This window comes from Aquarana catesbeiana, linkage group LG03 (genome assembly GCF_042186555.1).
Source record: "Aquarana catesbeiana isolate 2022-GZ linkage group LG03, ASM4218655v1, whole genome shotgun sequence".
Taxonomy (NCBI): domain Eukaryota; kingdom Metazoa; phylum Chordata; class Amphibia; order Anura; family Ranidae; genus Aquarana; species Aquarana catesbeiana.
In genome coordinates this window covers 623,084,737-623,110,604 of record NC_133326.1, presented here as the reverse complement: position 1 = coordinate 623,110,604, position 25,868 = coordinate 623,084,737, and the positions used below count along the sequence as shown (strand labels likewise).

General features: G+C 43.7%; 1 protein-coding gene and 1 pseudogene across 3 annotated transcripts in view; one reads left to right on the top strand and one right to left on the bottom strand.

The window, feature by feature from the left end:
* Nucleotides 1-10,108: 10,108 nt before the first annotated feature.
* On the bottom strand, nucleotides 10,109-10,173 carry LOC141135288 (U4 spliceosomal RNA; annotated as a pseudogene).
* A 1,150-nt stretch (nucleotides 10,174-11,323) lies between these two features.
* TACC1 (transforming acidic coiled-coil containing protein 1) overlaps nucleotides 11,324-25,868 on the top strand; it is a 159,650-nt gene continuing 145,105 nt past the window's right edge. For 2 of the 3 annotated variants that reach the window (XM_073622358.1, XM_073622356.1), the window contains exon 1: nucleotides 11,324-11,509. In XM_073622358.1, coding sequence (XP_073478459.1) covers nucleotides 11,439-11,509 — 71 coding nt within the window. In that variant the 5' untranslated portion in view covers nucleotides 11,324-11,438. The remainder of the gene's footprint in view (nucleotides 11,510-25,868) is intronic. The other variant, XM_073622357.1, reaches the window with a different exon arrangement.

Here is a 25,868-nt window from a genome sequence, read left to right as displayed (position 1 = left end):
TTATCGGCGGCGGGAGAGGGGCCCCCCCTCCTGCCTTGCTCCGGTGCCCTCCGCTGCTTACCGGAGCCACGGCAGCGGCGGAGGCGGTCCGGTCCTCTCTGTGGCTGGGCATGGAGACGAGTGAGGGGTAGATGGCTCCCACCCGTCTCCATGACATTGCAGGGCGGAAGCAACGTCAAAACGTCCATTCCGCCCATAGCTCTTAAAGAGCCATTTTTTTTAAATATTTTTTTTTAATTACAAATGTATTTATTTTTTTTTTTATTGCATTTTAGTGTAAATATGAGATCTGAGGTCTTTTTGACCCCAGATCTCATATTTAAGAGGTCCTGTCATGCTTTTTTTCTATTACAAGGGATGTTTACATTCCTTGTAATAGGAATAAAAGTGACACAATTTTATTTTTTTTAAAACAGTGTAAAAATAAAAAATAAAAGGTAAAATAAATAAGAAAAATGTATTTTTTTTAAACGCGCCCCGTCCCACCGAGCTCGCGCGCAGAAGCGAACGCATACGTGAGTAGCGCCTGCAAATGAAAACGGTGTTCAAACCACACATGTGAGGTATCACCGCGATCGGTAGAGTGAGAGCAATAATTCTAGCCTTAGACCTCCTCTGTAACTCAAAACATGCAACCTGTAGAATTTTTTAAACGTCGCCTATGGAGATTTTTAAAGGGTAAAAGTTTGTCGCCAATTCATAAGCAGTTTTGAAGCGTGACATGTTGGGTATCACGCAGCAACCCATGCCACTGAATCAAGCTGTCGGGTCTCCAGTTTACCTTACCCGGGATCACCGCTGTAGTGTTGAAGAGGTACATCAGGAGGGAGCGACTTCACAAGTATAATTTTACTTATGCTTTTAACTTATGTTTTTATTGTAAGTGTACATCTATGAGGGTTTATTAAATAAACATACCTTTTGGAAAATTGAATTACGCTATGTGCACCCTTATTTTCTTACTTGTCATGAGCAACATACAGATGGAAAGATGCAGGGATTGCTGATTTTAGCCACCTGACATCCACACATCTTCCAACTAATATTGGATGAAGATTCACAGAGGTTTGCTGGTAACAACATACCCAGAGATATGCAATAAATCCAGTAATAACTGGTAAGTAAATTTCTTTTGGGGGATTGTCATTCAAGCATTGCGGTAATGGTTAATCGTCTCGAGTAATTAATTATAATTTACCCTGAACATTTCTCCTTTGGAGCGGATTTTCTTTCATCTTTCTCACATTTTGGATGCCTATTTTGTCAAAAGTGGACTGTGTATCAAGTTTGAAAGACTTTCAGAATATATAAGCTCTATAAAGGGTCGGTTCACGCTACAACGACTTGGGATCCGACTTGTCAGCCCTCAAGTCGCCCCAAGTCGCTTCACATTGGGAATTGCATTATAGTCAATGAGAGCCGTCTTAACGTACACTACTGAAGTCACTTCAGAAAAGTTTCCTGTACTACTTCAAGGCGACTTCTAGGCGACCTGTACCCATAGAATTCAATGAAGGTTGCCTCCGAGTCGGATCCTCATCTATAGTGAAGTGACTTTACAAGAAAAAGAAGATTATGAGGGGGAACTCCATGCCAAATTTTAAATAAAAAACTGGCATGTGTTCCCCCTCCAGGAGCATACCAGGCCCTTAGGTCTGGTATGGATTTTAAGGGGAACCCCCTACGCCGCAAAAACGGCGTGGGGGTCCCCCCACAAAATCCATACCAGACCCTTATCCGAGCACACAGCCCGGCCAGTTAGGAAAGGGGGTGGGGATGAGCGAGCACCCCCCCTCCTGAACCATACCAGGCCGCATGCCCCCAATATGGGGGGGTGGGTGCTCTGGGGAAGGGGGGAGCCCTGCGGCCCCCCCACCTCAAAGCACCTTGTCCTCATGTTGATGAGGACAAGGGCCTCTTCCCGACAACCCTGGCCGTTGGTTGTCGGGGTCTGCGGGCGGGGGGCTTATCATAATCCGGGAGCCCCCTTTAATAAGGGGGCCCCTGGCCCCCCCCTCTATGTGGATGAGTAAGCTCCGGGGGTCTTCTTCCAACTTCGGGGGTCTCTTCCGACTTCTCCGCTGTCTCCGGCCTCTTCTCCCGCTCTCCGCCCTCTTCCCCCGGTGTCCGGTTCTTCTCCCACTCTCCGGTTCTTCTGCCTCCGCTATCTTCTGCTCTTTTGCCGTTCTCTTGCTAGTGGTGGCCCAGTCTTCTCCATTGTCTTCTTCCCTCTTCTTCTCTTCCGATGTTGACAAGACGCTTTCTTCCGCTGTAATGCTGTGTATGCAGTGTGCATTGACTTATATAGGCATGGGGCGTGGTCACCGGGTGATATCACCTGTTGACCCCGCCCCTTATGACGTCACAGTCCCATCATGCCCCGGGACTGTGACATCTGGAGGAAGAGTGGAGAAACACAGAATCCAAGTTGCATGAGGTCCAGTGTGAAGTTTCCACAGTCAGTGATACTTTGGGGAGCCATGTCCTCTGCGGGTGTTGGTCCACTGTGTTTTATCAAGACCAAAGTCAGCGCAGCCCTCTACCAGAAAATTCTAGAGCACTTCATGCTTCCCTCTGCTGACCAACTTTATGGAGATGCTGATTTCATTTTCCAGCAGGACTTGGTACCTGTCCACATTACCACAAGTACCAATATCTAAACCCCATAGAGAATCTGTGGGGTATTATCAAGAGGAAGATGAGAGACACCAGACCCAACAATGCAGACAAGCTGAAAGCCGCTATCAAAGCAACCTGGGCTTCTATAACACCTCAGCAGTGCCACAGGCTCGGCCGGACGGCCAGCTCTAGGAAGAGTTCTGGTTTCCCAAACGTCTTCTATTTAAGGATTATGGAGGCCACTGTTAAGTACAGCAGAATTTTGTTTGTAACCTCCACCACATCTGTCCCTTGCCACAATTCTGTCTCTGAGCTCTTCACGCAGTTCTTTTGACCTCTGACATGCTGTAACGTCTTATATAGACAGGTGTGTGGCTTTCCTAATCATCTCAAGGATGATCAGAAGAAATGGACAGCACCTGAGTTAAATATATGAGTGTCACAGCAAAGGGTCTGAATACTTAGGACCATGTGATATTTCAGTTTTTCTTTTTTAATAAATCTGCAAAAATGTCAACAATTATGTGTTTTCCTTTAATATGGGGTGCTGTGTGTACACTAATGAGGAAAAAAATGAACTTAAATGATTTTAGCAAATGGCTGCAATATAACAAAGAGTGAAAAATTTAAGGGGGTCTGAATACTTTCCGTACTGTATATAAAATATAGGAGTTTCACTTTTTGAATTGAATTACTAAAATAAATTAACTTTAAGACATTCAATTTTTAAAAATTTTTTTTTAGATGCGCCTGTGTGTGTGTGTGATATATATATATATATATATATATATATATATATATATATATATGCACCTGACCATAAGATGGTGTACTAAAATATTTACCAGTGCCAATTAAATGCAGCCTGACCTGTGCTATAAAATGCAGCCTGACCTGTGCTATAAAATGCAGCCTGACCTGTGCTATAAAATGCAGCCTGACCTGTGCCTGGCAAGGACGACATCACATCCAACAGAGCAGCCTGAGCTGGCGCCGTGTCCGCGCTCCATTCAGCCTGCTCTGTCTTCTGTCTGTGACAGGCAAAGCCAAGTGACAGATGACAGGCTCAGCCGGGAGATCGCCCAGCGCTCGTGGGAGACGGCCGCCCGGTATTCTAACATGGTGGGGGCGGTCCTGGTCAATATTCGCTCCATAAGACACACAGGCATTTCCTGCCAGCGGCTCGCTCCCGATGTGATTATTCACAGCAGGTGCCAATGAGCGGGTACTGCGGACTCGATGTCTGCCGGCACCCGCTGATCACTCGATACACACATATAAACAAGGCAGATTGCCGTTCTGACAGGAGGGAAGGAATGGATTCTGTGTTTCTGCAAAGCAGGAACATGGATCCATGCCTTCCCTTATAAAAAGTACAAGCACCTTCCCCACAGTAAGAAAAAACACCAGCTAGGCACACATTTAACCCTTTGATCCCCCAATGTTTAACCCCATTCCCAGCCAGTGTCATTAGTACAGTGACAGTGCATATTTTTAGCACTTATCAGTATTAATGTCCCTGGTTCCCAAAAAGTGTCAGTTAGTGTCCAATTTGTCTGCATATCGCAGTCCTGCTATAAGTCGCTGACCGCCGCCATTACTAGTAAGAAACTAGTAAAAAATAAAATAAATAAATAAATGTTGTTTTTTCTTTGTTTATAGACAAACAAAAAAACAAAAAACACAGTGGTGATCAAATACCACCAAAACAAAGCTCTGTTTGTGGGAAAAAAATTACATAAATTTTATTTGGGTACAGTGTTGCACGACCTCGCAATTGTCAGTTAAAGTAATGCAGTGCCCTATCACAAAAAAATGGCCTGGTCAGGAAGGGAGTAAATCTTCCAGAGGTCAAGTGGTTAAGGAGCAACAGTAGATTGACAGGATCATCTCTGCGGTTTCTCTTCTTGTCAGCACATGTGCACCCAATAGACCTGATTGGCCCCAAATGTTACCCCTCCCTCTCCCTGTCAGATTACTGCTGTATAGGGCTTTGCAATTACATTAGTTGTGTGTAAAATACTTTTTTTTAAATACTATATACATACCTGCCAATCTTGAAGGATATGAATAAAAACACCTTTTAGCACAGAAAATGTAGGCAATAGACACACCCCTACCCCACCCTCTAATCATATTACAAATTAAAGAGCAGTGATGTTTAGGCAAACCCATCGGAGCTTTTTTCACAAATACTTTTGCTTTATACGTATGAGCATTTAAAACTATCCAGTACCATAGGTGTGCGCATAGGGTGTGGCAGGTGTGCCTGGGCACACCCTAAACACCTTATGTGTTGCAGATTCCCTCTTGTTTAAACCCTGATATTTTTGCAAAGCCCCCTAAAGGGGGGGCCTAAAAAAATGTATTAAAAACTAAAATGGTAAAAAATAAAATAATAACAGTAAAAACTACTGACACCATCCTCTGCCCTACTGACACCAATCTCTGCCCTATTGACACCGTCAGTATATATAGAAATGCATGTTTTTGAGCTTTGAGGTGCACACCTATGTCCAGTACAGTATTCTAAAGGATGGTTGAGCTTAGTGCAACACAGACAAACTATAAATCAATAGTACAGTTATTGATACTCATCTCCACCTAGAACTAAGACCTAATTTAGGCTGGATTCACACCTATGCATTTTTAGTGCATTTTGCAGATTTGCACTACAGAGCGTGTTCCATAGGAAACCATGTTAAATGGACTGTAGTGCAAATATGCAAAATGCAAAAAGCACTAAAAATGCCTAGGTGTGAATCCAGCCTTACACCTATGCAGGTTGCAGTTTGCATATTCCAGGTGCATTTTGCATTTTTTAATACACATTTTTGATCCATTGAAGTCTATGGAACCAAAAACCTGAAAAAAGTCCCTGGCCCTTTCCATAAAATGCACAGATGTGAACTAAATCCATAGGAAACCATGTTAAATAGACTGTATGTGTGTTTCTGCAAAACTGAAAACGCACTAAAAATGCATAGGTGTGAACCAATCCTAAAAGAGAGGCATTTCAGACAGGAATAGGATTCCACCCTTGAATTCACTGTATTGAGTACTATGTGGATTGCTCACATATCGGAAGAACATCTTCGCTGGAATTTGCTGATTGCGCAGTATTGGACACTTATGTTAAGTGCACTTGGGACTTGGAATACTTTACCTGGATAGTTTTTATGCTTATTGAGAGATTCTCATGAACACAGATATTGGCATTTTTTGTATAGCACTTTATGAGGTTATTTCGTTTTTATAACACATGCGTGCGGGTATGCACATTTTTTATTGATTTAGTATTATTATTTTAAGTACAAACAGGATAGTGTCTTTTTTATTCACTAATTTATTACTAAATGATCTGCATGTGTATGAAATTTTGTGGTTTTGCACATTTTAATTGTTATTGTGAGAAGTATAGACATTTGGGCTCTATTCACACTTCGTGGTTTGGAATTGTGGGCAGAAATACTGCGATTCTGCTCGCAAGTCTAAATCATGTGGCAATCGCAGCACAATTATCCTTCAATAGCACCCCAAACACAATGCGATTCAAGCCATGATTATCGCGTGACAGGACCAAGTGGCAATCACGGCAAACTGTGGCTTTAAAATCGCATGAAGCTTGCTACTTCTTTATGGGCGACAAACACACATAGTGAATGGGCTGCCCTATGCCATACACAGAATCAAGTGAAAATCATAATCACATAGCGGTAATGCTTGTTCCCACCTCACGATAATGTGAAATGGGCCTTAAGGTCCATGTACACTAGGCAGCAAAAAAAAAATGCCAGGACTGCTGGCAGAAAAAAACAGCACAAAAGAATGCTCCTATGGAGCATATTATACATACGTTTAGGCACGTCTAGGCGCATTTGTGTTTATAAGCCTTTCCCCCAAAACACTAGAAAAATGTACACTGAAAAATGCTTAATGCACTTAAATGCTGTGTTTAGGTGCATGAAGCATTTCTTTCTGTCCAAAAGCTCCTCTCAAAAATGCACTTGTTGTGGGTTTTTTTTCAGTCTGTAAACGATACTCGAAACAATAGCGTGGTAAGGCAGTTCAAGCTGATTTACAACAAAATTTTTAGGAGACAATATGTTGAGAGTGACTTGTGCCCTAGCCTACTGGGATAAAGTCTAGGCAACCCCAAGCATAGGGCATGGCCTTTGTTTTACCTCCCATGGAGAGAAAGGTCCCTTGGCTTTCCCCAGGAAGGGAAGCATCCATGTATCACTGTAGGTTGGAGTTGTCACCCCATCCCTTTAAACCCAAACACATATGAACTACACAGGTTCTGAGGCTAATTTAATGCAGATAAGGCACCAAGTGAGTTTAATTATGTCAGGGCTGGGTTGAGCTCTTCCGTCTCAGAGTAGGCCGCTCAGCTGTCGGTTAATTGCCAGCTCCAATTTTTTCCACAGTGACTCACCTGATGATGATATCCTGTTCATCAGTCCTGCTGGTTACTTAAGCTGTTCAGTTCAGTCCCTCTCTGCCTTCGCCTTGGTCAACACATCCAGAGACTCTCTCCTGTGTACCTGTTGAAGACTTGCTTGGCTGACGTCCCTTCTGGTTCCTGATCCTGCTTGCTGTTCCACTACACTGATTCTCAGGTTTCCTGATTTCTTAGCCTGTCCTGCAGTACGCTGATCTCTGGCTCCCTGATGTCCTGGCTTGTCTGACTGTCCATTCCGGTTACTGAACTCTGGCTATGATTTGACTACATTGCTCTGTTTACCTTTTACTATTATTATTGTTAAACAAGTGTGATTTTAACTGCACTTCTGTCTCGGTCTGATTCATGGTTTCTGACAAATTACCACCTTATAATAATCAGCCACAGAACCTGTTTAATTAATATGTGTTGGGTTTTAAAGGGATGAGGTGGCAACCCTACTGTAGGTTCCCTCTCTCCTGGCTGAAGGTTAGTTCTTCTGATAGACGAACTGTCTAGACTCCACCCTGCTAAGCTTTTATATCCCTGGTAGGGATAATGCCCAGCATTCTGTGGGTGGTATAAATAAAGCAGAACTACAGTGCCTTGAAAAAGTATTCATTCCGCTTGAAATTTTTTGTCATGTTAAACCAAATATGCAAAGGTATTTTTTGGGGATTTTATGTGATAGAAAACTAAAAAAAAATAGTGTAGCGTTTAAAAATAAATAAATGTAAACATAAATTCCGTAGTGAGTAAATTAAATCAAATATCAAGTATAACATGTTAGTCCATCTTAAATAGACCATATAAAATGGGTGATAAAAAAGAAGTCCATAAGTGATGAATCAAAAATGGAAGTGATAATCTTGGTGAATACTTGATCGTGAAGTGCACACAGAAGAAAAGTAAGTATGGCACGCTTACTAGACAAGGTGGACCCACATACAGTATAGCACGTGGATCAAACAGGCTTTATTGAGGAAAATCCTCAAAGAAAATCATCCATACGAGGCAGTGGTTGGAGGATAAACTTCAATAAGGAACAGATAATCCCTCCTCAAGCGATAAACTCTGTGGTGAAACAGCAAGTATATCTCAAGTGTGAAGTTATTTCATGACATCAAACATGTAAGCTAAATAAAATCTGCATAGTGTAACACTATACAGTCTTTTTATTTAAAAAAGAGGAGTTCACACTTACATGAAATCCAAATAAAAACAAGCTTGTCTCTTAAAAAGTATAGAGCGATTGCCACGAATGTCATCCGACATGTTTCGTCCCACTGGACATCATCTGGGGTTTCACCACGGAGTTTATCGCTTGAGGAGGGATTATCTGTTCCTTGGGTGACTTGGGTGTAGGCTGGTGTTCCATAGAGGAACTACATCTCTCAGCATGTCCTGTCAGGTTCCTGTTCTTTATCCTGCTGACCCCCGTGCCCTCGAGATTCAAACCTCTACCTTTTTTTATCTCACAGGACAGGAGGCTGGACCCCAAAAGCCAGTGAATGTGAGCAGGAAAGCAAAGCAGAGTTAACCCCCCCTTCTCCCTCTAATCTGGGCAACCTGCCTATAAGCCTGCAAGCTTAAATTTTTTTCATTTTAGGCTTTAGTTTCTCTTTCCCAAAAGAGTTACATTCCTCTGCACATGCCTCTGATAATTGTAAAGGTTGCCAGTGTACTTTTGTCAGCTCTTATCAAACCGTTAAATGGCTGGTGCCATTGCTGGTCACATTTGCAGCACCATGGCAACTGCAGATCAAACAGAGGCTAAGATGGCAGCCTCCTTGGCTGTAAAGGATAGGAGGTTTAGTTCCACTTTCATAAATAGCTGCTGCATTAACTCTACAAGGTGTCTCACACTATTAGACAGTGACACCTCTCTATCGAAAAGCCAGTGGCGTGCAAAACACACCTCAAAAACTTCCACCCGGTGCCAAAAAAAGTGCCCACACATAGAGAGTGAAACACAAAAACGTGCAACGGGTGTACAGAGTCCTCCACTAGGGAAGGACCTTACCCTGATCCCCCGGGGCGTTAGGCTCCAGACAGGGACTGAGGTACTCAGACAAAGGGTCCATCTGGCCGAAACCTGGTGGACCCCCACAACTGGAAGGTCTGCCGAAGCAGACCGACCCAAGTACAGTGGGGCTCCCCCGAAGGGAGACCCCTCAAAGGAGAGGGCGAACCAAGCCAAAAGGCCTATGTCCACCCCCTCCCAAGACTTTCAGAGTAGGCCCGAGGACCCACACCCTACTCGCCACACAGTGACAAAACGTGTATACAAAGACAACCAAAAAAAGACAAAAAGGTGACAAACAGGGGTAAAAGAAAGAGTGGGGAAGATAGTGAGATGGGAGAGTGAAAGTGGCCATTGTGCTATACAATGGCCGGCCCTCTGGCCAGGCATAAAAATTTCCCCTGGTCCTGGCCAAAAGGCCCGGCCCAAGAGGCAGGTGCGAAAAACGTGTGTTGTGGTGAAAGTGACCATGGTGCCATAAAATCAAGTGCTTTCACACCGTGACTATAAGGCACCCCTGAACTGCCACTTCAGGGGCACATTCACCACTGGCTTTTCGAAAAAGCCCTGACCCTCCAGCCCAGACCACAGCAGACCCCACCACAGACAGGAAGGATACGGAGATCAGGAAGCCGGAAAGAGCCCTTTACCATCAGGCTCTGCCATCGCTCCCATCACTCCTCCTAATTACATTCAGGAAGTACTTGCCACTCCCTCCCCCCCTTGCAAGGCAGGAGTAAGCGTTCTCTCCCGAATAACTGTCCGGAGCTAGATCTGCCCCAATCCAGGCCAGAAAACCAGGGTCCCGACCCTCCGGTTCAGACCCCGTGGTTCTCCATCCCCATCAGAAGGCTTCCCTTTCGGCTACAAACCGCTCCAGGTCACCTTCACTCCAGCAGGCTTTGCATAGCAACCGCAATCCCGTCTCTATTTCGCCATAGATCAGGGACGGAAGCAAGCGCCACCTCCTGGAAACTGATAAGAACAGATACTACACTTGATCTTAGCCAAAAGGCCGAGAAGCAATTAGCAATAATCACGCCTCAGTTGAACTTCATTGGCTATGATACTGCCACTGCGCAAAGCTAGACAGTGACACCTAGTGGAAATGAGGGGAACTGCACTGACAATACCTCCGCTGTCCTCTGCATTTCCCTCTCCCCCCAGTGATGCGGCTCCAGATCTCACACATACACAGATATAGATCTGGTGCCATGACCATTTACTTATTGTTCCATGAATGGTGGGAAGTAATGCCTGCTGGGAAACTGACAACACATATTTTAAAAGGCATTTCTTTTTACCATTCATAGAACAATATCTAAACAGATACTGCACCAGATTTCTGTCTGTGAGATGTGGCACTGCGTCCGTTTACATAAATAGTGGAAAGCAATGCATTCTGGGGTAGGTATCCCAGGAGGAGACTGAAACATCATTCTCACCTAGGTGAGACTAAAGGCAAGAAGCTGAAAAGCAAAAAGAAAAAAAAGCAAATAAAAAAAAACATGGAATAAAGTGGTTTAAAACCCAAAAGCAAACATCACATAGATGTGATGGCTGCATTAGTTTTCTTTCCTTTATTTTCACCTGTAAGTCTATTGTTTCTCAAAAGAACAAGCTCTCCTGCAGATGTAGCAGTTGGAGGGTTGGGACAAATCATTTGCCTCTGACAGGGTAGGTCAACTTTGCAATGATCAGCTTTTATTTTCTTATGTAAAACCTTTATCCCAAAAGGAAAAAAAAAACAATTGCTGTAACTGCTTAAAAGTGTCTGTCTTCAATTTGTTAGTGTATCTGAATCTGCTAGTACCTCTAACACTCGCCTCCCGCCAGACTGGCAATGCTGCTGTCCAAAGGTGCCCCCTGTGCTCCTTCATCCAGAGTGGGGGTACTCTAATACAGGAGGGGTGTTACTGGTGAGATTACCAAGTGAAAACAGAGGGAAAAAAGCCTAAAAAAAGAAAACTAATGCAGCCATCACATCTGATGATTGGTATTCTGCACTATATTACATGTTTGCTTTTGGGTTTAATACGGCTTTAAAAACTGTAGACATAAATGTGAATTTGTAGCCAAAGAAGAGTGTGCTGGGTGCACAGCATAGAGAAGACTGATGTTGTTGTATCTAGATGTGACATAATGACAGTGCACCTGGTGACAGATGATGAGAAAGCACTCCAGGGGTTAATCAGGCAGGTTAGGGCAGGGATTGGCTGTGATTGGCTGCGTGCTGTAGCTGGCAGTGTGTCCTCACCCTCCCTGCAATGCAGCGGACTCATCACTGCAGCTTCCATCCCCTACAGGCAAGCCCAGGGGAAGCGGAGGTTGGGGACACCCTGTGACATTACTATGGGGGCAGTTTTGTCCCAGCGGAGGAAGGGTCAGCCTGAGAAAGAGCAGCAAGAGACTCCATGCACTGGGTGAGTAAAGAGATTCTTGTCTACTACATTGCATTGTAAACTTCCAGGCTGCACCCTTCTCTTATACTGTGCACAGCTGTATGGAGGGACCCAGACTTCTGTACAACTCCCAACAAGTGGTGCTGAGTCCCCCTGTGCACTGATCACCACTAGAAAGTCATATGTGATAACACCGCGTATCGCTGTACACTGACAGCAACTCTGACACTGTGTAATCATGCTATATGAAGTCACCGATGAGTAACACTGTGTACTTTATAATGATGCAGAGTATCTCTATACACTGATAATGAGCACTGTGCTCTCTATAATGATGATGAGTATCTCTATACACTGATAATGAACACTGTGCTCTGTATAATGATGGCGTGTATCTCTATACACTGATAATGAGCACTGTGCTCTGTATAATGATGATGAGTATCTCTATACACTGACAATGAGCACTGTGCTCTGTATAATGATGAGTATCTCTATACACTGATAATGAGCACTGTGCTCTCTATAATGATGATGAGTATCTCTATACACTGATAATGAGCACTGTGCTCTGTATAATGATGGCGTGTATCTCTATACACTGATAATGAACACTGTGCTCTGTATAATGATGATGAGTATCTCTATACACTGACAATGAGCACTGTGCTCTGTATAATGATGAGTATCTCTATACACTGATAATGAACACTGTGCTCTCTATAATGATGATGAGTATCTCTATACACTGATAATAAGCACTGTGCTCTGTATAATGATGATTATCTCTATACACTGATAATGAGCACTGTGCTCTCTATAATGATGATGAGTATCTCTATACACTGATAATGAGCACTGTGCTCTGTATAATGATGACGAGTATCTCTATACACTGATAATGAGCACTGTGCTCTGTATAATGATGAGTATCTCTATACACTGATAATGAGCACTGTGCTCTGTATAATGATGATGAGTATCTCTATACACTGATAATGAGCACTGTGCTCTGTATAATGATGTTGAGTATCTCTATACACTGATAATGAGCACTGTGCTCTGTATAATGATGCTGAGTATCTCTATACACTGATAATGAGCACTGTGCTCTGTATAATGATGGCGAGTATCTCTATACACTGATAATGAACACTGTGCTCTGTATAATGATGAGTATCTCTATACACTGACAATGAGCACTGTGCTCTGTATAATGATATTTCTATAAACTGATAATGAGCACTGTGCTCAGTATAATGATGAGTATCTCTATACACTGATAATGAGCACTGTGCACTGTATAATGATGTTGAGTATCTCTATACACTGATAATGAGCACTGTGCTCTGTATAATGATGTTGAGTATCTCTATACACTGATAATGAGCACTGTGCTCTGTATAATGATGATGAGTATCTCTATACACTGATAATGAACACTGTGCTCTGTATAATGATGAGTATCTCTATACACTGATAATGAGCACTGTGCTCTGTATAATGATGGCGAGTATCTCTATACACTGATAATGAACACTGTGCACTGTATAATGATGATGAGTATCTCTATACACTGATAATGAGCACTGTGCTCTGTATAATGATGGCGAGTATCTCTATACACTGATAATAAGTTATCTGCTTAACTTATCTGCTCTGTATGAGTCTCAGTATTCCTATACACGATACAGTTATTTTGAAAACCTTTAGGCTGGGTGCACACTTATGCGAATTGAATGCGAATTTCTCCGCATCCAATTTGTATAGCAGGAGATTGTGACTGGCTCTCTATGAAGCCGGTTCACACATCTCTGCAGCAGCTCCGGTGCAAATTGCCCAGCAGTCCTGTGCATCTTTTGGTCCATTTAAGGTCCGCACAGGACTCCTGCTGTGAGCCGCTGCGTGTTCTAGTGTGAGCCCAGCCTTAGAAACCTTTGACCATATAGAACTTCCCTAATAATGGTGAGTAGTCTGTTTACATTTCATTATCGATTTCTAATACCTACTTTATACTTTGGGATACTGCCAGTAGAAGGTCCTCTGGTACCCAAAGTGAAAATGCCAACGTGCACCCCCCTTCTGAGCTGAGGAAGTACCTGGGCTTTAACCCTTTCATGCCTAAGCCTTTTTCGGACATTCAATGCGCACAAGTTAAAATCTGTATTTTTTTGCTAGAAAATTACTTAGATCCCCCATATTAATATATATATATATATAATTATTATCAGACCCTAGAGAAAAAAATGGCGATTGTTGCAATATTTTATATTTTATGTCACACGGTATTTGCGCAGCGGTCTTTCAAACAAAGACACTTTCATGAATTAAAAAAAAAAACAGTAGCCCAATTTTTTTGTATAATGTAAAAGATGATGTTACGCCGAGTAAATAGATACTTATCATGTTACGCTTTGAAATTGTGCGCACTCGTGGAATGGCGACAAACTACGGTACTTAGAAAACTCTATAGGCGACGCTTTAACAATTCCTACAGGTTAGCAGTTTAGAGTTAGTGTAGGTCTAGTGCTAGAATCATTGCTCTATTGATCGCGGCGCACATTTGTGGGCGCAACATACGTATGCGTTCACTATTGCGTGAGAGCACGGAGGGACGGGGCGCTTTACATTTTTTTTCTTATTATTTATTTATTTTTATTCATTTTTTACTCTGTTTATCTTTATTGCTGTCAGAAGGAATCTAAACATCCCTTGTGACTAGGGTTGCCACCTGTCCGGGATTCACCCGGACAGTTCGGGTTTTGAATCATGTGTCCCGGTTTCAGTCCACCTAAAACCCTGACACAATATTCAGACAGGAATGTAGCTCAGAACAGGGCCTGATAGGAGGGTGAGGGGGCACTATGCACGCCACATTACTATTCTCTTTGGAGCGCGCAAAGGTGTCCCAGGTCTTTTGCTAAAATGTTTGTGTTTGGCTTGAAGAAAGAAGTGGCAACCCTACTTGTGACAGTAATAGGCAGTGACAGGTACTCTTTGTGGAGGGATCTGGGGTCTAAAAGCACTTAAAAGCATTCAAAACACCAGGTTTGGCTGTTTTGAATGCTGTCATTTTTTTTAAAGAGGAACTGCAGTCTGCTCACATAATTTGTAATAAAAACATCTTTGCCATTCTGAAGCTTTCCTCCAACCACTTTTATATATACTGTGATTCTGTATTTGCCAAATATGTTGCAGAAATTTCCCTCCACCGAGTCTGGCTGCAACCATTTTAACTGTGGGCAGCTGAAGCTGCTGCCTGTTCACTTCCTGGATTTACATAGACACACAGAGGCACACCTCCAGCTCTGCAGCTTTCATTGGCCCTCTTATGACTCACCCCCTTCCTGGTAAACGCTCACAAGAGTGAGAGAGAGGGCTGTGCATAATGTCATAAGCCTAGGCTAATGACCAGACAAGAAACAGGAAGCGGGTTGTATAAGGTATTTACTGGCAGAAAAAAAATGTTTTACTATCCAAAGTTAAAAACAACAAGGGCAGAAGATTTAATATATGGAAAGATGAAAAAAATGACTGAAGGTCCGCTTTAAGTCTTCAGTAAACCGGAAGGGATGTCATGGCATCGCTTCCAGGTTACTAGATCTGAGACCTGATCGAAGCCGATACCGGCTTCATTGGGGCCTACGGCCAGCCGGCGGCACGTCCCCTCCCGCCTTTTTGGGATAACAGCCCAGTGGTGGAGATATCAACCATGTTTTTTGCAGATTACAGAAAATGAATCCCATAGTGACTGAGTATGAACAGCATGTAATAAACCATTTATTGATCGTTTTTTATGATGTGGGTTTACTAACACTTTAAGTACCTGGAGTTATTACAGAAACCATAATTACTTCCTTAACATTTATCAATATAATTCAAGTTCTTGTGTCATGCTAGAATACATTATGCAATTTACTTTCCTTCAACCAAGGGCTGAAGGAAAGAAAATCCCTCCCACTGCACTATTGTATTCTAACAGCGAGAGGTTTCCCCTCCGTCAGAATACAATGATCACTGCTGCCGACTATAGCCAACGACCGTGATCTATGAAAAAACAGACAGGCTGGTTGTACTGAAGTCGATCAATGAATTGACTTCAGTATAACCAGCCTGCTCATAGATGGATCAAAATTTGCCTACTTCTGGCTCATAACCAAAAGCAAAACTTTTTTTTTTTCGTTTTGGATAGAGTGGAGAGAGATTAGAACCCCTGTCAGTTTTTTTTTTTGCGGTCTGTGACCTCGTTAAGGGGATTCACGCTCTCTATTGGTCCTGTTTACCATTATCATTGAAAGTGAAAGTAAAAGGAATTACCCACATTTTGGGTTGTCCCCAGAAAAGTAATAGAGAGGGTGTAGCGACACATTCGGCGACCCATCACATTTTGCTACGGAAGTGACGTTCCGTCGCCGCCATCTTGCTTCACCCCACACTCGTCCACAGTAAGGATACACTAAGAAGGGGGAAAGCGGACATGTTGTTACACCCACCGGAGTTTTGCTTTTTACACGTATTTATAACAGTAAAGTGAGTTTATATAGTCAAATACAGGACTTACAACTCCCTCTGACTACTTAGATGTTGAATTTTAAAAGCAGCGCCAACCCCGCTCATCTCACAGGTTTGCTAAGCTGACAGAATTCGCTGCTTTTAAAATTCAACATCTAACCAGTCTTGGCCCGTTATTGGACATGATCCTCCAGTCCAGGATCCTCTTGCCTCATAACAAACTCCCATCCCTTCTTTCAAGCCCTCAGACCCTCTGGTTTCAGGGCCATCCCTCAATTCACGTCTACATGTGGGTCCTGGGTCTGATGGTGGCCTCCTTCAAGGCGGTACCATACATCCAGTTTTTACTCCATTGTGTATGACTTGGCAAGGCCTCAGTAAGACTGCTTTTGGTACAGTGCCTTGAAAAAGTATTCACACCCCTTGAAATTTTCCACATTTTGTCATGTCACAACCAAAAACGTAAATGTATTTTATTGGGATTTTATGTGATAGACTGACATAAAGTGGCACATACTTGTGAAGTGGAAGGAAAATGATAAATGGTTTTCATAATTTTTATTGACATCTGAAAAGTGTGGCGTGCATTTGTATTCAGCTCCCTTTACTCTGATACCCATAACTAAAATCTAGTGGAACTAATTGCCTTCAGAAATGACCTAATTGGTAAATAGATTCCACCTGTGTGTAATTTAATGTCAGTATAAATATAGCTGTTTTGTGAAGCCCTCAGAGGTTTTTTAGAGAACCTAAGTGAACAAACAGCATCATGAAGGCCAAGGAACACATCAGATAGGTCAGGGATAAAGTTGTGGAGAAGTTTAAAGCAGGGTTATGCCGCGTACACACGGCCGGACTTGCGAACGGGCTAAACTCCGTCGGCATTTCCGACAGAAAGATTTAAATGCAGACGGAAAAAGTCCGATGGTGCATACACACGGTCGGAATGTCCGACAAAAGCTCCCATCAGACTTTTTCTGTCGGAAAGTCCGGCCTTGTGTACGCGGCATTAGGTTATAACAAAAATTCCCAAGCTTTGAACATCTCACGGAGCACTGTTCAATCCATCATCTGAAAATGGAAAGAGTATGACACAACTGCAAACCTACCAAGACATGGCCGTCCACCTAAACTGACAGGCCGGGCAAGGAGAGCATTAATCAGAGAATCAGCCAAGAGGCCCATGGTGACTGTGGAGGAGCTGCAGAGATCCACAGCTCAGGTGGGAGAATCTGTCTACAGGACAACTATTAGTCGTGCACTCCACAAATCTGGCCTTTATGGAAGAGTGGCAGGAAGAAAGTCACAAGAAGTCCCGTTTGCAGTTTGCGACAAGTCATGTGGGTGCACAGCAAACATGTGGAAGAAGATGCTCTGGTCAGATGAGACCAAAATTGAACTTTTTGACATTAAAGCAAAATGCTATGTGTGGCGGAAAAACACTGACACATTAAAAACAATTTAATCAATTTAAAACACTGCACATCACCCTGAACACACCATCCCCACTGTGAAACATGGTGGTGGCAGCATCATGTTGTAGGGATTCTTTTCTTCAGCAGGGACAGGAAAGCAGGTAAGAGTTGATAGGAAGATGGATGGAGCCAAATACAGGGCAATCTTAGAAGAAAACCTGTCAGAGTCTGCAAAAGACTTGAGACTGAGGTTTACCTTCCAGCAGGACAACGACCCAAAACATATTGTCAGAGCTACAATGAAATGGTTTAGATCAGGGGTCTCAAACTGGCGGCCCTCCATCTGTTGTCAAACTACAAGTCCCATCATGCCTTGGCCTGTAGAAGTCATGCTTGTAACTGTCAGCCTTGCAATGCCTCATGGGACTTGTAGTTTCGCAACAGCTGGAGGGCTGCCAGTTTGAGACCCCTGGTTTAGATCAAAGCATATTCATGTGTTAGAATGGCCCACTCAAACTCCAGACCTAAATCCAATGGAGGATTTGTGGCAAGACTTGAAAATTGCTGTGCACAGATGCTCTCCATCCAATCTGACAAAGCTTGAGCTATTTTGCAAAGAAGAATGGGCAAAAATGTCACTCTCTCTACATGTGCCAAGCTGGTAGAGACATCCCCAAATAACCTGTAACTTGCAGCTGTAATTGCAGTGAAAGGTGGTTCTACAAAGTATTGACTAAAACCCGGACACATTATTCAAACCGTAAGTGTCCTGCATTATTGGGGTCTCTGTGGTGGGGGTTCCCCGTAGAGGTGTCCCCCTCCCCCTTCCCCAGTGCTGTGTAAATTGATCTGTAGAAGGGCAGCTGTGGGGAAGGAGAAGTGTGCAAGCGGGCTTAGTGCAGACACCCACCCCCAGGCTCCCTCCCTCTGCTGGCAGAGTTGTGACCTGTCTGGAGTGCGGGCCGCGCGGAGCTGGTGCAAGAGGCTGCCATGCGAACTAAGGGAAAACCGAGACACCGATTAGTGAGTGCAGAGCCGAGGGCTCTTCCCCTCCTCCCCATACCTATTTACTATCTGGGCTGAGTGTACTTCAGTTAGACACAAGCATAATTACTGCATTGTTCTGTGCTCACATATGAAATGCTCCAGCAATTTCAGCCATAGAAATAGGTTGAACATGGTGTGCCCTCAGTAGCTTGCATATCTGATATCTTCATCTCTATTTGTGGTGTGTCTGTGGGTTGCATTGAACCTTTTTGGGTGAGTAAAAGTCGTAGAACACACAGGGCCACGTTGTGAGCAGTCTGGATGGGGTTGGGGGTTCAGCAGAGTTTTTGCATCCCACTGCCCTACAGACACTGTCCACTGTTCTGCTGACACAGTCTCTTCTTTGCAGAATTGCTCAAGTTCAGTTAAATTTGATGGTGACCATTTGTGGACTGCAGTCTTCAAGTCATTCCACAGATTTTCAATGAAGTTTAAGTCTGGGCTCTGACTAGGCCATGCAAGGACATCCATCCTTTTCTCCTTCAACCACTGTGTGGTCATTCTTGCTGTGTGCTTTGGGTCAGTGTCATGTTGGAAGGTAAACCTTCTTCCCATTGACAACTTTCTTGCAGAGGGCAACAGATTTCCCTCAAGAATTTTCACATGATTTTGCCCCATCCATTTTTCCTTCTATCCTGACAAGTGCTCCACTCCCTGCTGCAGAGAAACACCCCCATAACAGGATATTACCACCTTCATGCTTTTACTGTAGGAATGGTGTTATTTGGATGGTGAGCTGTATTGGATTTCTACCAGACATATCGTTTGGTGTTGAGGCCAAATAATTCAATTTTAGTCTCATGTGACCAGAACACCTTTTTCCATGTGGCCTCAGAATCTTCAAGGTGCAGATTGGCAAAGCTCAGTCATGACTGCATGTGGCCTTTTTTGAGGAGTGGCCTTTTTTCTTGCAACCCTCCCATACAAGCCACATTTGTGGAGAATTTGTGATATTGTTGTCACTGGTGCGCAGTTATGTTGAAACAGGAAGGGGCCATCCCCAGACTGTTCCCACAAAGTTAGATACATTAAATTGTCCAAAATGTCTTGGTATGCTGACGCCTTAAGAGTTCCTTTCACTAGAACTGAAGGGCCAAGTTCAACCCCTGAAAAACAACCCCACACCATAATCCCGCACCTCCACCAAATGATTTGGACCAGTGCACAAAGCAATGTCCATAAAGACATGGATGAGCGAGTTTGGAGTGGAGGAACTTGACTGGCCTGCACAGAGTCCTGACCTCAACCCGATAGAACACCTTTGGGATGAATTAGAGTGGAGACTGCGAGACGGCCTTCTTGTCCAACATCAGTTCCTGACCTCACAAATGCGCTTCTGGAAGAATAGTCAAACATTCCCATAGACACACTTCTAAACCCTGTGGATAGACTTTCCAGAAGAGTTGAAGCTGTTATAGCTGCAAAGGGTGGGCCAACTCAATATTGAACCCTACAGACTAATGCCCCGTACACACGGTCGGATTTTCCGACGGAAAATGTGTGATAGGACCTTGTTGTCGGAAATTCCGACCATGTGTGGGCTCCATCACACATTTTCCATCGGATTTTCCGACACACAAAGTTTGAGAGCAGGATATAAAATTTTCCGACAACAAAATCCGTTGTCGGAATTTCCGATCGTGTGTACACAAATCCGATGGACAAAGTGCCACGCATGCTCAGAATAAATAGAGATGAAAGCTATTGGCCACTGCCCCGTTTATAGTCGCGACGTACGTGTTTTACGTCACCGCGTTCAGAACGATCGGATTTTCCGACAACTTTGTGTGACCGTGTGTATGCAAGACAAGTTTGAGCCAACATTCGTCTGAAAAAATCCTAGGATTTTGTTGTCGGAATGTCCGAACAAAGTCCGACCGTGTGTACAGGGCATAAGACTGGGATGCCATTAAAGTTCATGTGTGTGTAAAGGCAGGTGTCACAATTCTTTTGGCAAAATAATGTGTGTGTGTGTGTGTATGTGTATATGTATGTATGTATATATATATATATATATATATATATATATATATATATATATACAGTAGATATATAGACAGATATATCCATATATGTATATATATAATTTTTTAATTCTTTTGGTCTATAGCACTTTTGGCTTGAGTTGCCTTGTCTCCTAAATACATCTCACGTTATCACTTTATTACCTTGTAGGTGAGAACGCAGGAATTGCACACAAACAGGCTGAAGTGGACACTTTCGATCACGGATTAGCTGCAGCAGCGTATATAGGTGTTATTTTGGGATCTGTGTATCAGCAGTTTCCCTTGACGCCTAACAATGGTGCATTCTAATTGATAGGATGGAAATACCCGAGCAGACTTTGTAATCTAATACAGAATACAATTGGTTCTCTGATAGAAGCCGTGTCTTGTGCTCTGATGCCCTGGGCAATGGTGACACAGCTGGCACACACACAGGCTGCTCCAGTGATATCTCTGCGGACTTTGAGTTGAAGTAAATTATAAATGTCATCGTAGGTCCACATTCAGTTCAAGTTTTGAAGTTCAACAGAAAGTAATAACTTGGCAGAAAGTTAAGTGAAGTGGCTTTCATCACACCGCAGTGAACAATTTGCATTGATGGCTGACAACAGTGACATTTGACTTTCAAATGATGAAGGGTGATGTCATGGATTGGTGAAAACAAAGAAATATAGAGTGTCAATTGATTGTTTTTTAGTGTTTGAACTGCGATCCAAAGAGCAACATTAGACCCCATTCACACAGGGGCAACACGACTTGCAGGTCGCCTCAGCGAGGCGACCTGCAAACGACTGCCCGGGCGACTGCCCGGGCGACTTGCAAAACGACTTCTGTATAGAAGTCTATGCAAGTCGCCCCAAGTCGCCCCCGAAGTCGTACAGGAACCTTTTTCTAAGTCGGAGCGACTTGCGTCGCTCCCCTTAGAATGGTTCCATAGCACAGAACGGGAGGCGACTGTGTGAATGGGCAGGATCATTCAGGTATTCCTTTAAAAGTAGAATGAATACTCTTCCACTCATCAGGGTGAAGGCACACATGGGGTTTATTGATTGCATTGGAGATGATTGGGAATTTATCTTTGATTTATAGACAAGTAAACTTCCTATATGGAGACTTAGCCTCGGTTCACACCAGAGGCGGCACGACTTGCAGGTCGCCTCACCGAGGCGACCTGCACACGACTGCCGGGGCGACTTGCAAAACGACTTCTGTATAGAAGTCTATGTAAGTCGCCCCAAGTCGCCCCCAAAGTTGTACAGGAACCTTTTTCTAAGTCGGAGCGACGCAAGATTACAACGGTTCCATTGTACTGAACGGGACGCTACTTGTCAGGCGACCAAGTCGTCCCAGTGTGAACCGAGGCTTAAAGTGGAACTAAACCTCTGCTTTAAAAGCTGTTTGATCTGCAGTTGCGAGGTGCTGGACATCATTTTAACTTCCTAGCATCGAGGCAGGACTTGGGGATTGCGAAAGCTCTGTACTAACGATCCGATTATTGTACAATCGCGTCGAAAGCGGTATTTTTCGTCCGATTTTCAGATCGTGTGTACGGGCCAAAGTCGGACCAAAGTAGTGCAGGGACTACTTTGAAGTCGGCATGACTTGAAGTCGTACTTAATTTGAATGGTTGTCACTGGAAATCATGGGGAACGATTGTCATGCGACTTTGCAGTCCCAAGTCGCAGCACAAGTCGTACAAGTGTGAAAGGGGCCTAAGGCTGGCCATACATTATACAATTTTCTTGTTCAACTTTCCTTTAGATTTACCAAAACCATATAATATGAGGTCAAACCTGAACCCTTTCAATTTGTATGCAATCAGGCAGGCCCTTGCAGTACATAGTTGAAGGTAAATCTAAAGAATATTGAATAAGAAAATTGTATGGTGTATGGCCAGCTTAAGAGAGACTCAGCTGACTCTGATCTTGGATCAGTGGTGGTCACACCTGTTAATTAATGTATATTTTGTCTCTTTTTTGTGATCCAATGAACACTATCATGTATTTGTCATTTCCAGTGCCGTGCTTCTATGCCATTCATTTTAACCACTTGCTGACCAGCCGCCACAGTTTTACTGCGGCAGAATGGCACGGCTGGGTGAAACAACGTTATGTAACGTCGCTTCGCCCGGTGGCCACTAGGGGCGCGCGCCCGCTGCTCGCCCCCGGAGCCGATGCACGTGCCCAGCGGTCACGATCACCGCTGGGCTCCAGCGATCGCCGCTGACACACCGAGAACCGGGATCTGTGCATGTAAACACACAGTTTCTGGTTCTCTGAGGGGAGAAGAAACTGATCGTCTGTTCATACAGAGTATGAACAGGCAGCACTGATAAGTGACACTGATGATGAGGCACTGATGGGCACTGATTAGCAGTACTGATGGGCACTGATAGATGGCACTGGTGGGCACTTATTGGCAGCACTGGTGGGCACTGAGGGGACTGATGTAACTGTAATATAAGCCGGCTAGCGGCTTTCTTCTTTTTTCCTCACGCTGTCAGCGTAAGCGAAAAAAAAGCTGATAACTGGCTTCTGTGTTACTGCTGTGATTGGCCCTTTACCCCGATCTGTGATCAGCTAGTCCTAGGGACTCAGTAATCACAGAGCCTGCTGCCCGCATGCCACAGGGGGCGCACAGACAGTGCGAGCATGGGCGGATGTCCATGGATGCCCTCCCGGCATTTTAAGCCCGCGCTGTAGCCGCCTTTTGGCTATAGCGTGGGCGGGAAGTATTTAAAGGCTACATTTTTCTGAAAATTGCCTATGCGGTCCAGGGGCCCCGGTAGATATTTAAAACTTGTGCAGCTTTGTAAAATGTTCATTAATTATAGTATTTCACCTGTAGGACATTTGAACCCCTGAAAGACTGGCAGGAAAAATTTCTCAGTTATGGCCTGTACACACGATCCGAAAATTGGACGAAAAATACCGATTTCGACGCGATCGTACGATAATCGGATCGTTAGTACAGAGCTTTTGAGAGCCGATCATGACAGTTCATCCAAAATTATTCGATTGGACAAGCACGAAAAATTTCCTCGTACGATACCAGATAGTACGATTTTCATTTAGTCAGTACAGTTGTCATCTGAAAATACAATACAAATACATTACAAAACATGACATCACTTCCGATTTTATTTTCTATCGTACGATAATTTTCGTGACTTTAGTAACCTATTCAATTTCTACTTGCAACTATTAAGCGAAAAGAGTCGTACGATCTGTCGTACGATTTTCGTATTGTGTGTACGAGCCATTAGGCTACTTTCACACTCAGACCACCCAAGCGTTAGTGGTAAAGCGCCGCTAGTTTTAGTGACGCTGTACGGGTGGGAGCGGGGATCTTTTAACCCCAATTAAGTGGTTAACAAGGGGTTAAAAACGCCTGAAAAAGTGCCAAGCTTGAAGGCCCTTTGGCAGCGCTGCCTATTAATTTCAATGGCGGGGCGGTTTAGGAGTGCTGTATACACCACTCCCTTTTTTTTTCTGTCCTTCCAGCCCACCGCTCCAGTGTGAAAGCACTTGGGCTTCCACACTGGGGAGGCTTGAGAGGCGCTTTTCAGTCGCTTTACAGGTGCAATTTTTAGCACTAAAACGCCTGAAAAGCGCCTTCAGTGTGAAAGGGGTCTTATGGCTTGTACACAAGATGAGAAAATCGGAGGAAAATAACCGCATTTAGAGAGATCATTCGATAATCTAACTGTCAGTACAAAGCTTCCGACAGCCGTTCACGACTGTTCATTCAAAAATTTTAAAGAGACATGAGTGCAATTTTTCTCGTTAGATAACAGATCGAGTTATTATTGTGTAATTAGTAGGGTATGGAAGAATTTGAGCCTAGAAGATCGTGCAAAAGCAGAACATGTATGTATATCTCTAGGCGTGGCTAGAAGAAGGGTCACAGGTAATGACATCACTTCCTATTGTATGGTGGAATGTTGCTACATACGTGGGAAGTGGTATTCTGTCATACAATCATTTTCTTACAGTTAGTAATCCCCCTTGAAACTCTGTCTTATAAGTGAATTTGGCCACTCCCACAAATTGCTGTTCAACAATAAAAAAAAAGTTAAAAGAAACACCTGCAATGCAAACCTCCTTTTACCACCCTCTGAAAAGTGATTCACCATGGATTGCTTTTGGGGGGGGGGGCAGTAAACACTACAGCTAGTGTGAAAAGAGCCTCGGGGCTCATTTACATTTGCAGTTGAAGGGTGATAAATACACTTGGTTGAGCCACATTGTTACTGCTCCCCCAACTGCTCCCCCTAAACTACAAAGGCAGCCATACAGAGGTATACACATGCTGCCCCCATACATGACAGCAGGGGTATTTTTTGCTGCACGTATAACCCATTTGGCTGCCTTTATAGCTTAAAGTGGTGTTCCGGCCAAAATTATACTTTTTAAATAAAAATATCCCTATAATACACAATCTTAATGTATTCTAGTAAAGTTAGTCTGTAAACTAAGGTCTGTTTTGTTAGTTTATAGCAGTAGTTTGTTATTTTATAAACTTACAGCAGGCCGTGGCCATCTTAAGTGTGGGCATCTGAAGCCAGACTGTATTTCTTCCTGGATCTCATCCTTGCAGATCTCGCACATGCTCAGTGCAGCACAAGCAGTGTAATGGGTTACAGGTCAGGTTTCCATAGCAACGGCAGTGTCAGAGGAAGTTGCCGCCCCTTCCCAGAAGGCATTGCAAACAGGAAATGATGTGATGGGCCACGGCCAGGGAGGAGGAAGTGAAAAATGTATACAGCAGATATACAGTAGGTGCTGAGAAAAAAAAAATTAAAAAATATCCAATTCGTTTACAGTGCACAGTTTAGTGAGGGATGCTGAAGAGTTGTAAAAGTGGGTGGAACTCCACTTTAAGGAAACAGTTGGGGGACGTTAGAAACGCAACCTATTCTGTGGGAAGTGCACGTGATTGTGGCACAGTGGTGCAGGCTTTTAGAAGCTATAAAAGGCCAAGTGAGTGAGTATCATAAAGGTCCATTGAATGTAACCCATTCAAGTGATTGGGGCCGCACTGCAGCCACCCCCAACTGCTCCCTCTAAGCTGCAACGGCTGCTGTACCGGGGTATACACATGCTGCGCTGAATGTGACAGTGGGGATTGTTTTTGCTGCACGTATACTAGGGGTGCGCATTTTCACTGGTCTCACGATTCGATTCAATTACGATTATCATGTCCACGATTCAAATCTGCGATGCATCACGATGCATCGCGATTAATACCCAAGTGCCCATGGTTTTCAACTTTTCATCAAAAAATTAATTCAAGCAGTCAGAAATTGAAGAAATATATTTATTTGTATCTGCTATTTAAACAAATTACACCAAGTTCCCTGCATATAGCAAAGTCTGAACATGAACAGTGCAGCAGACA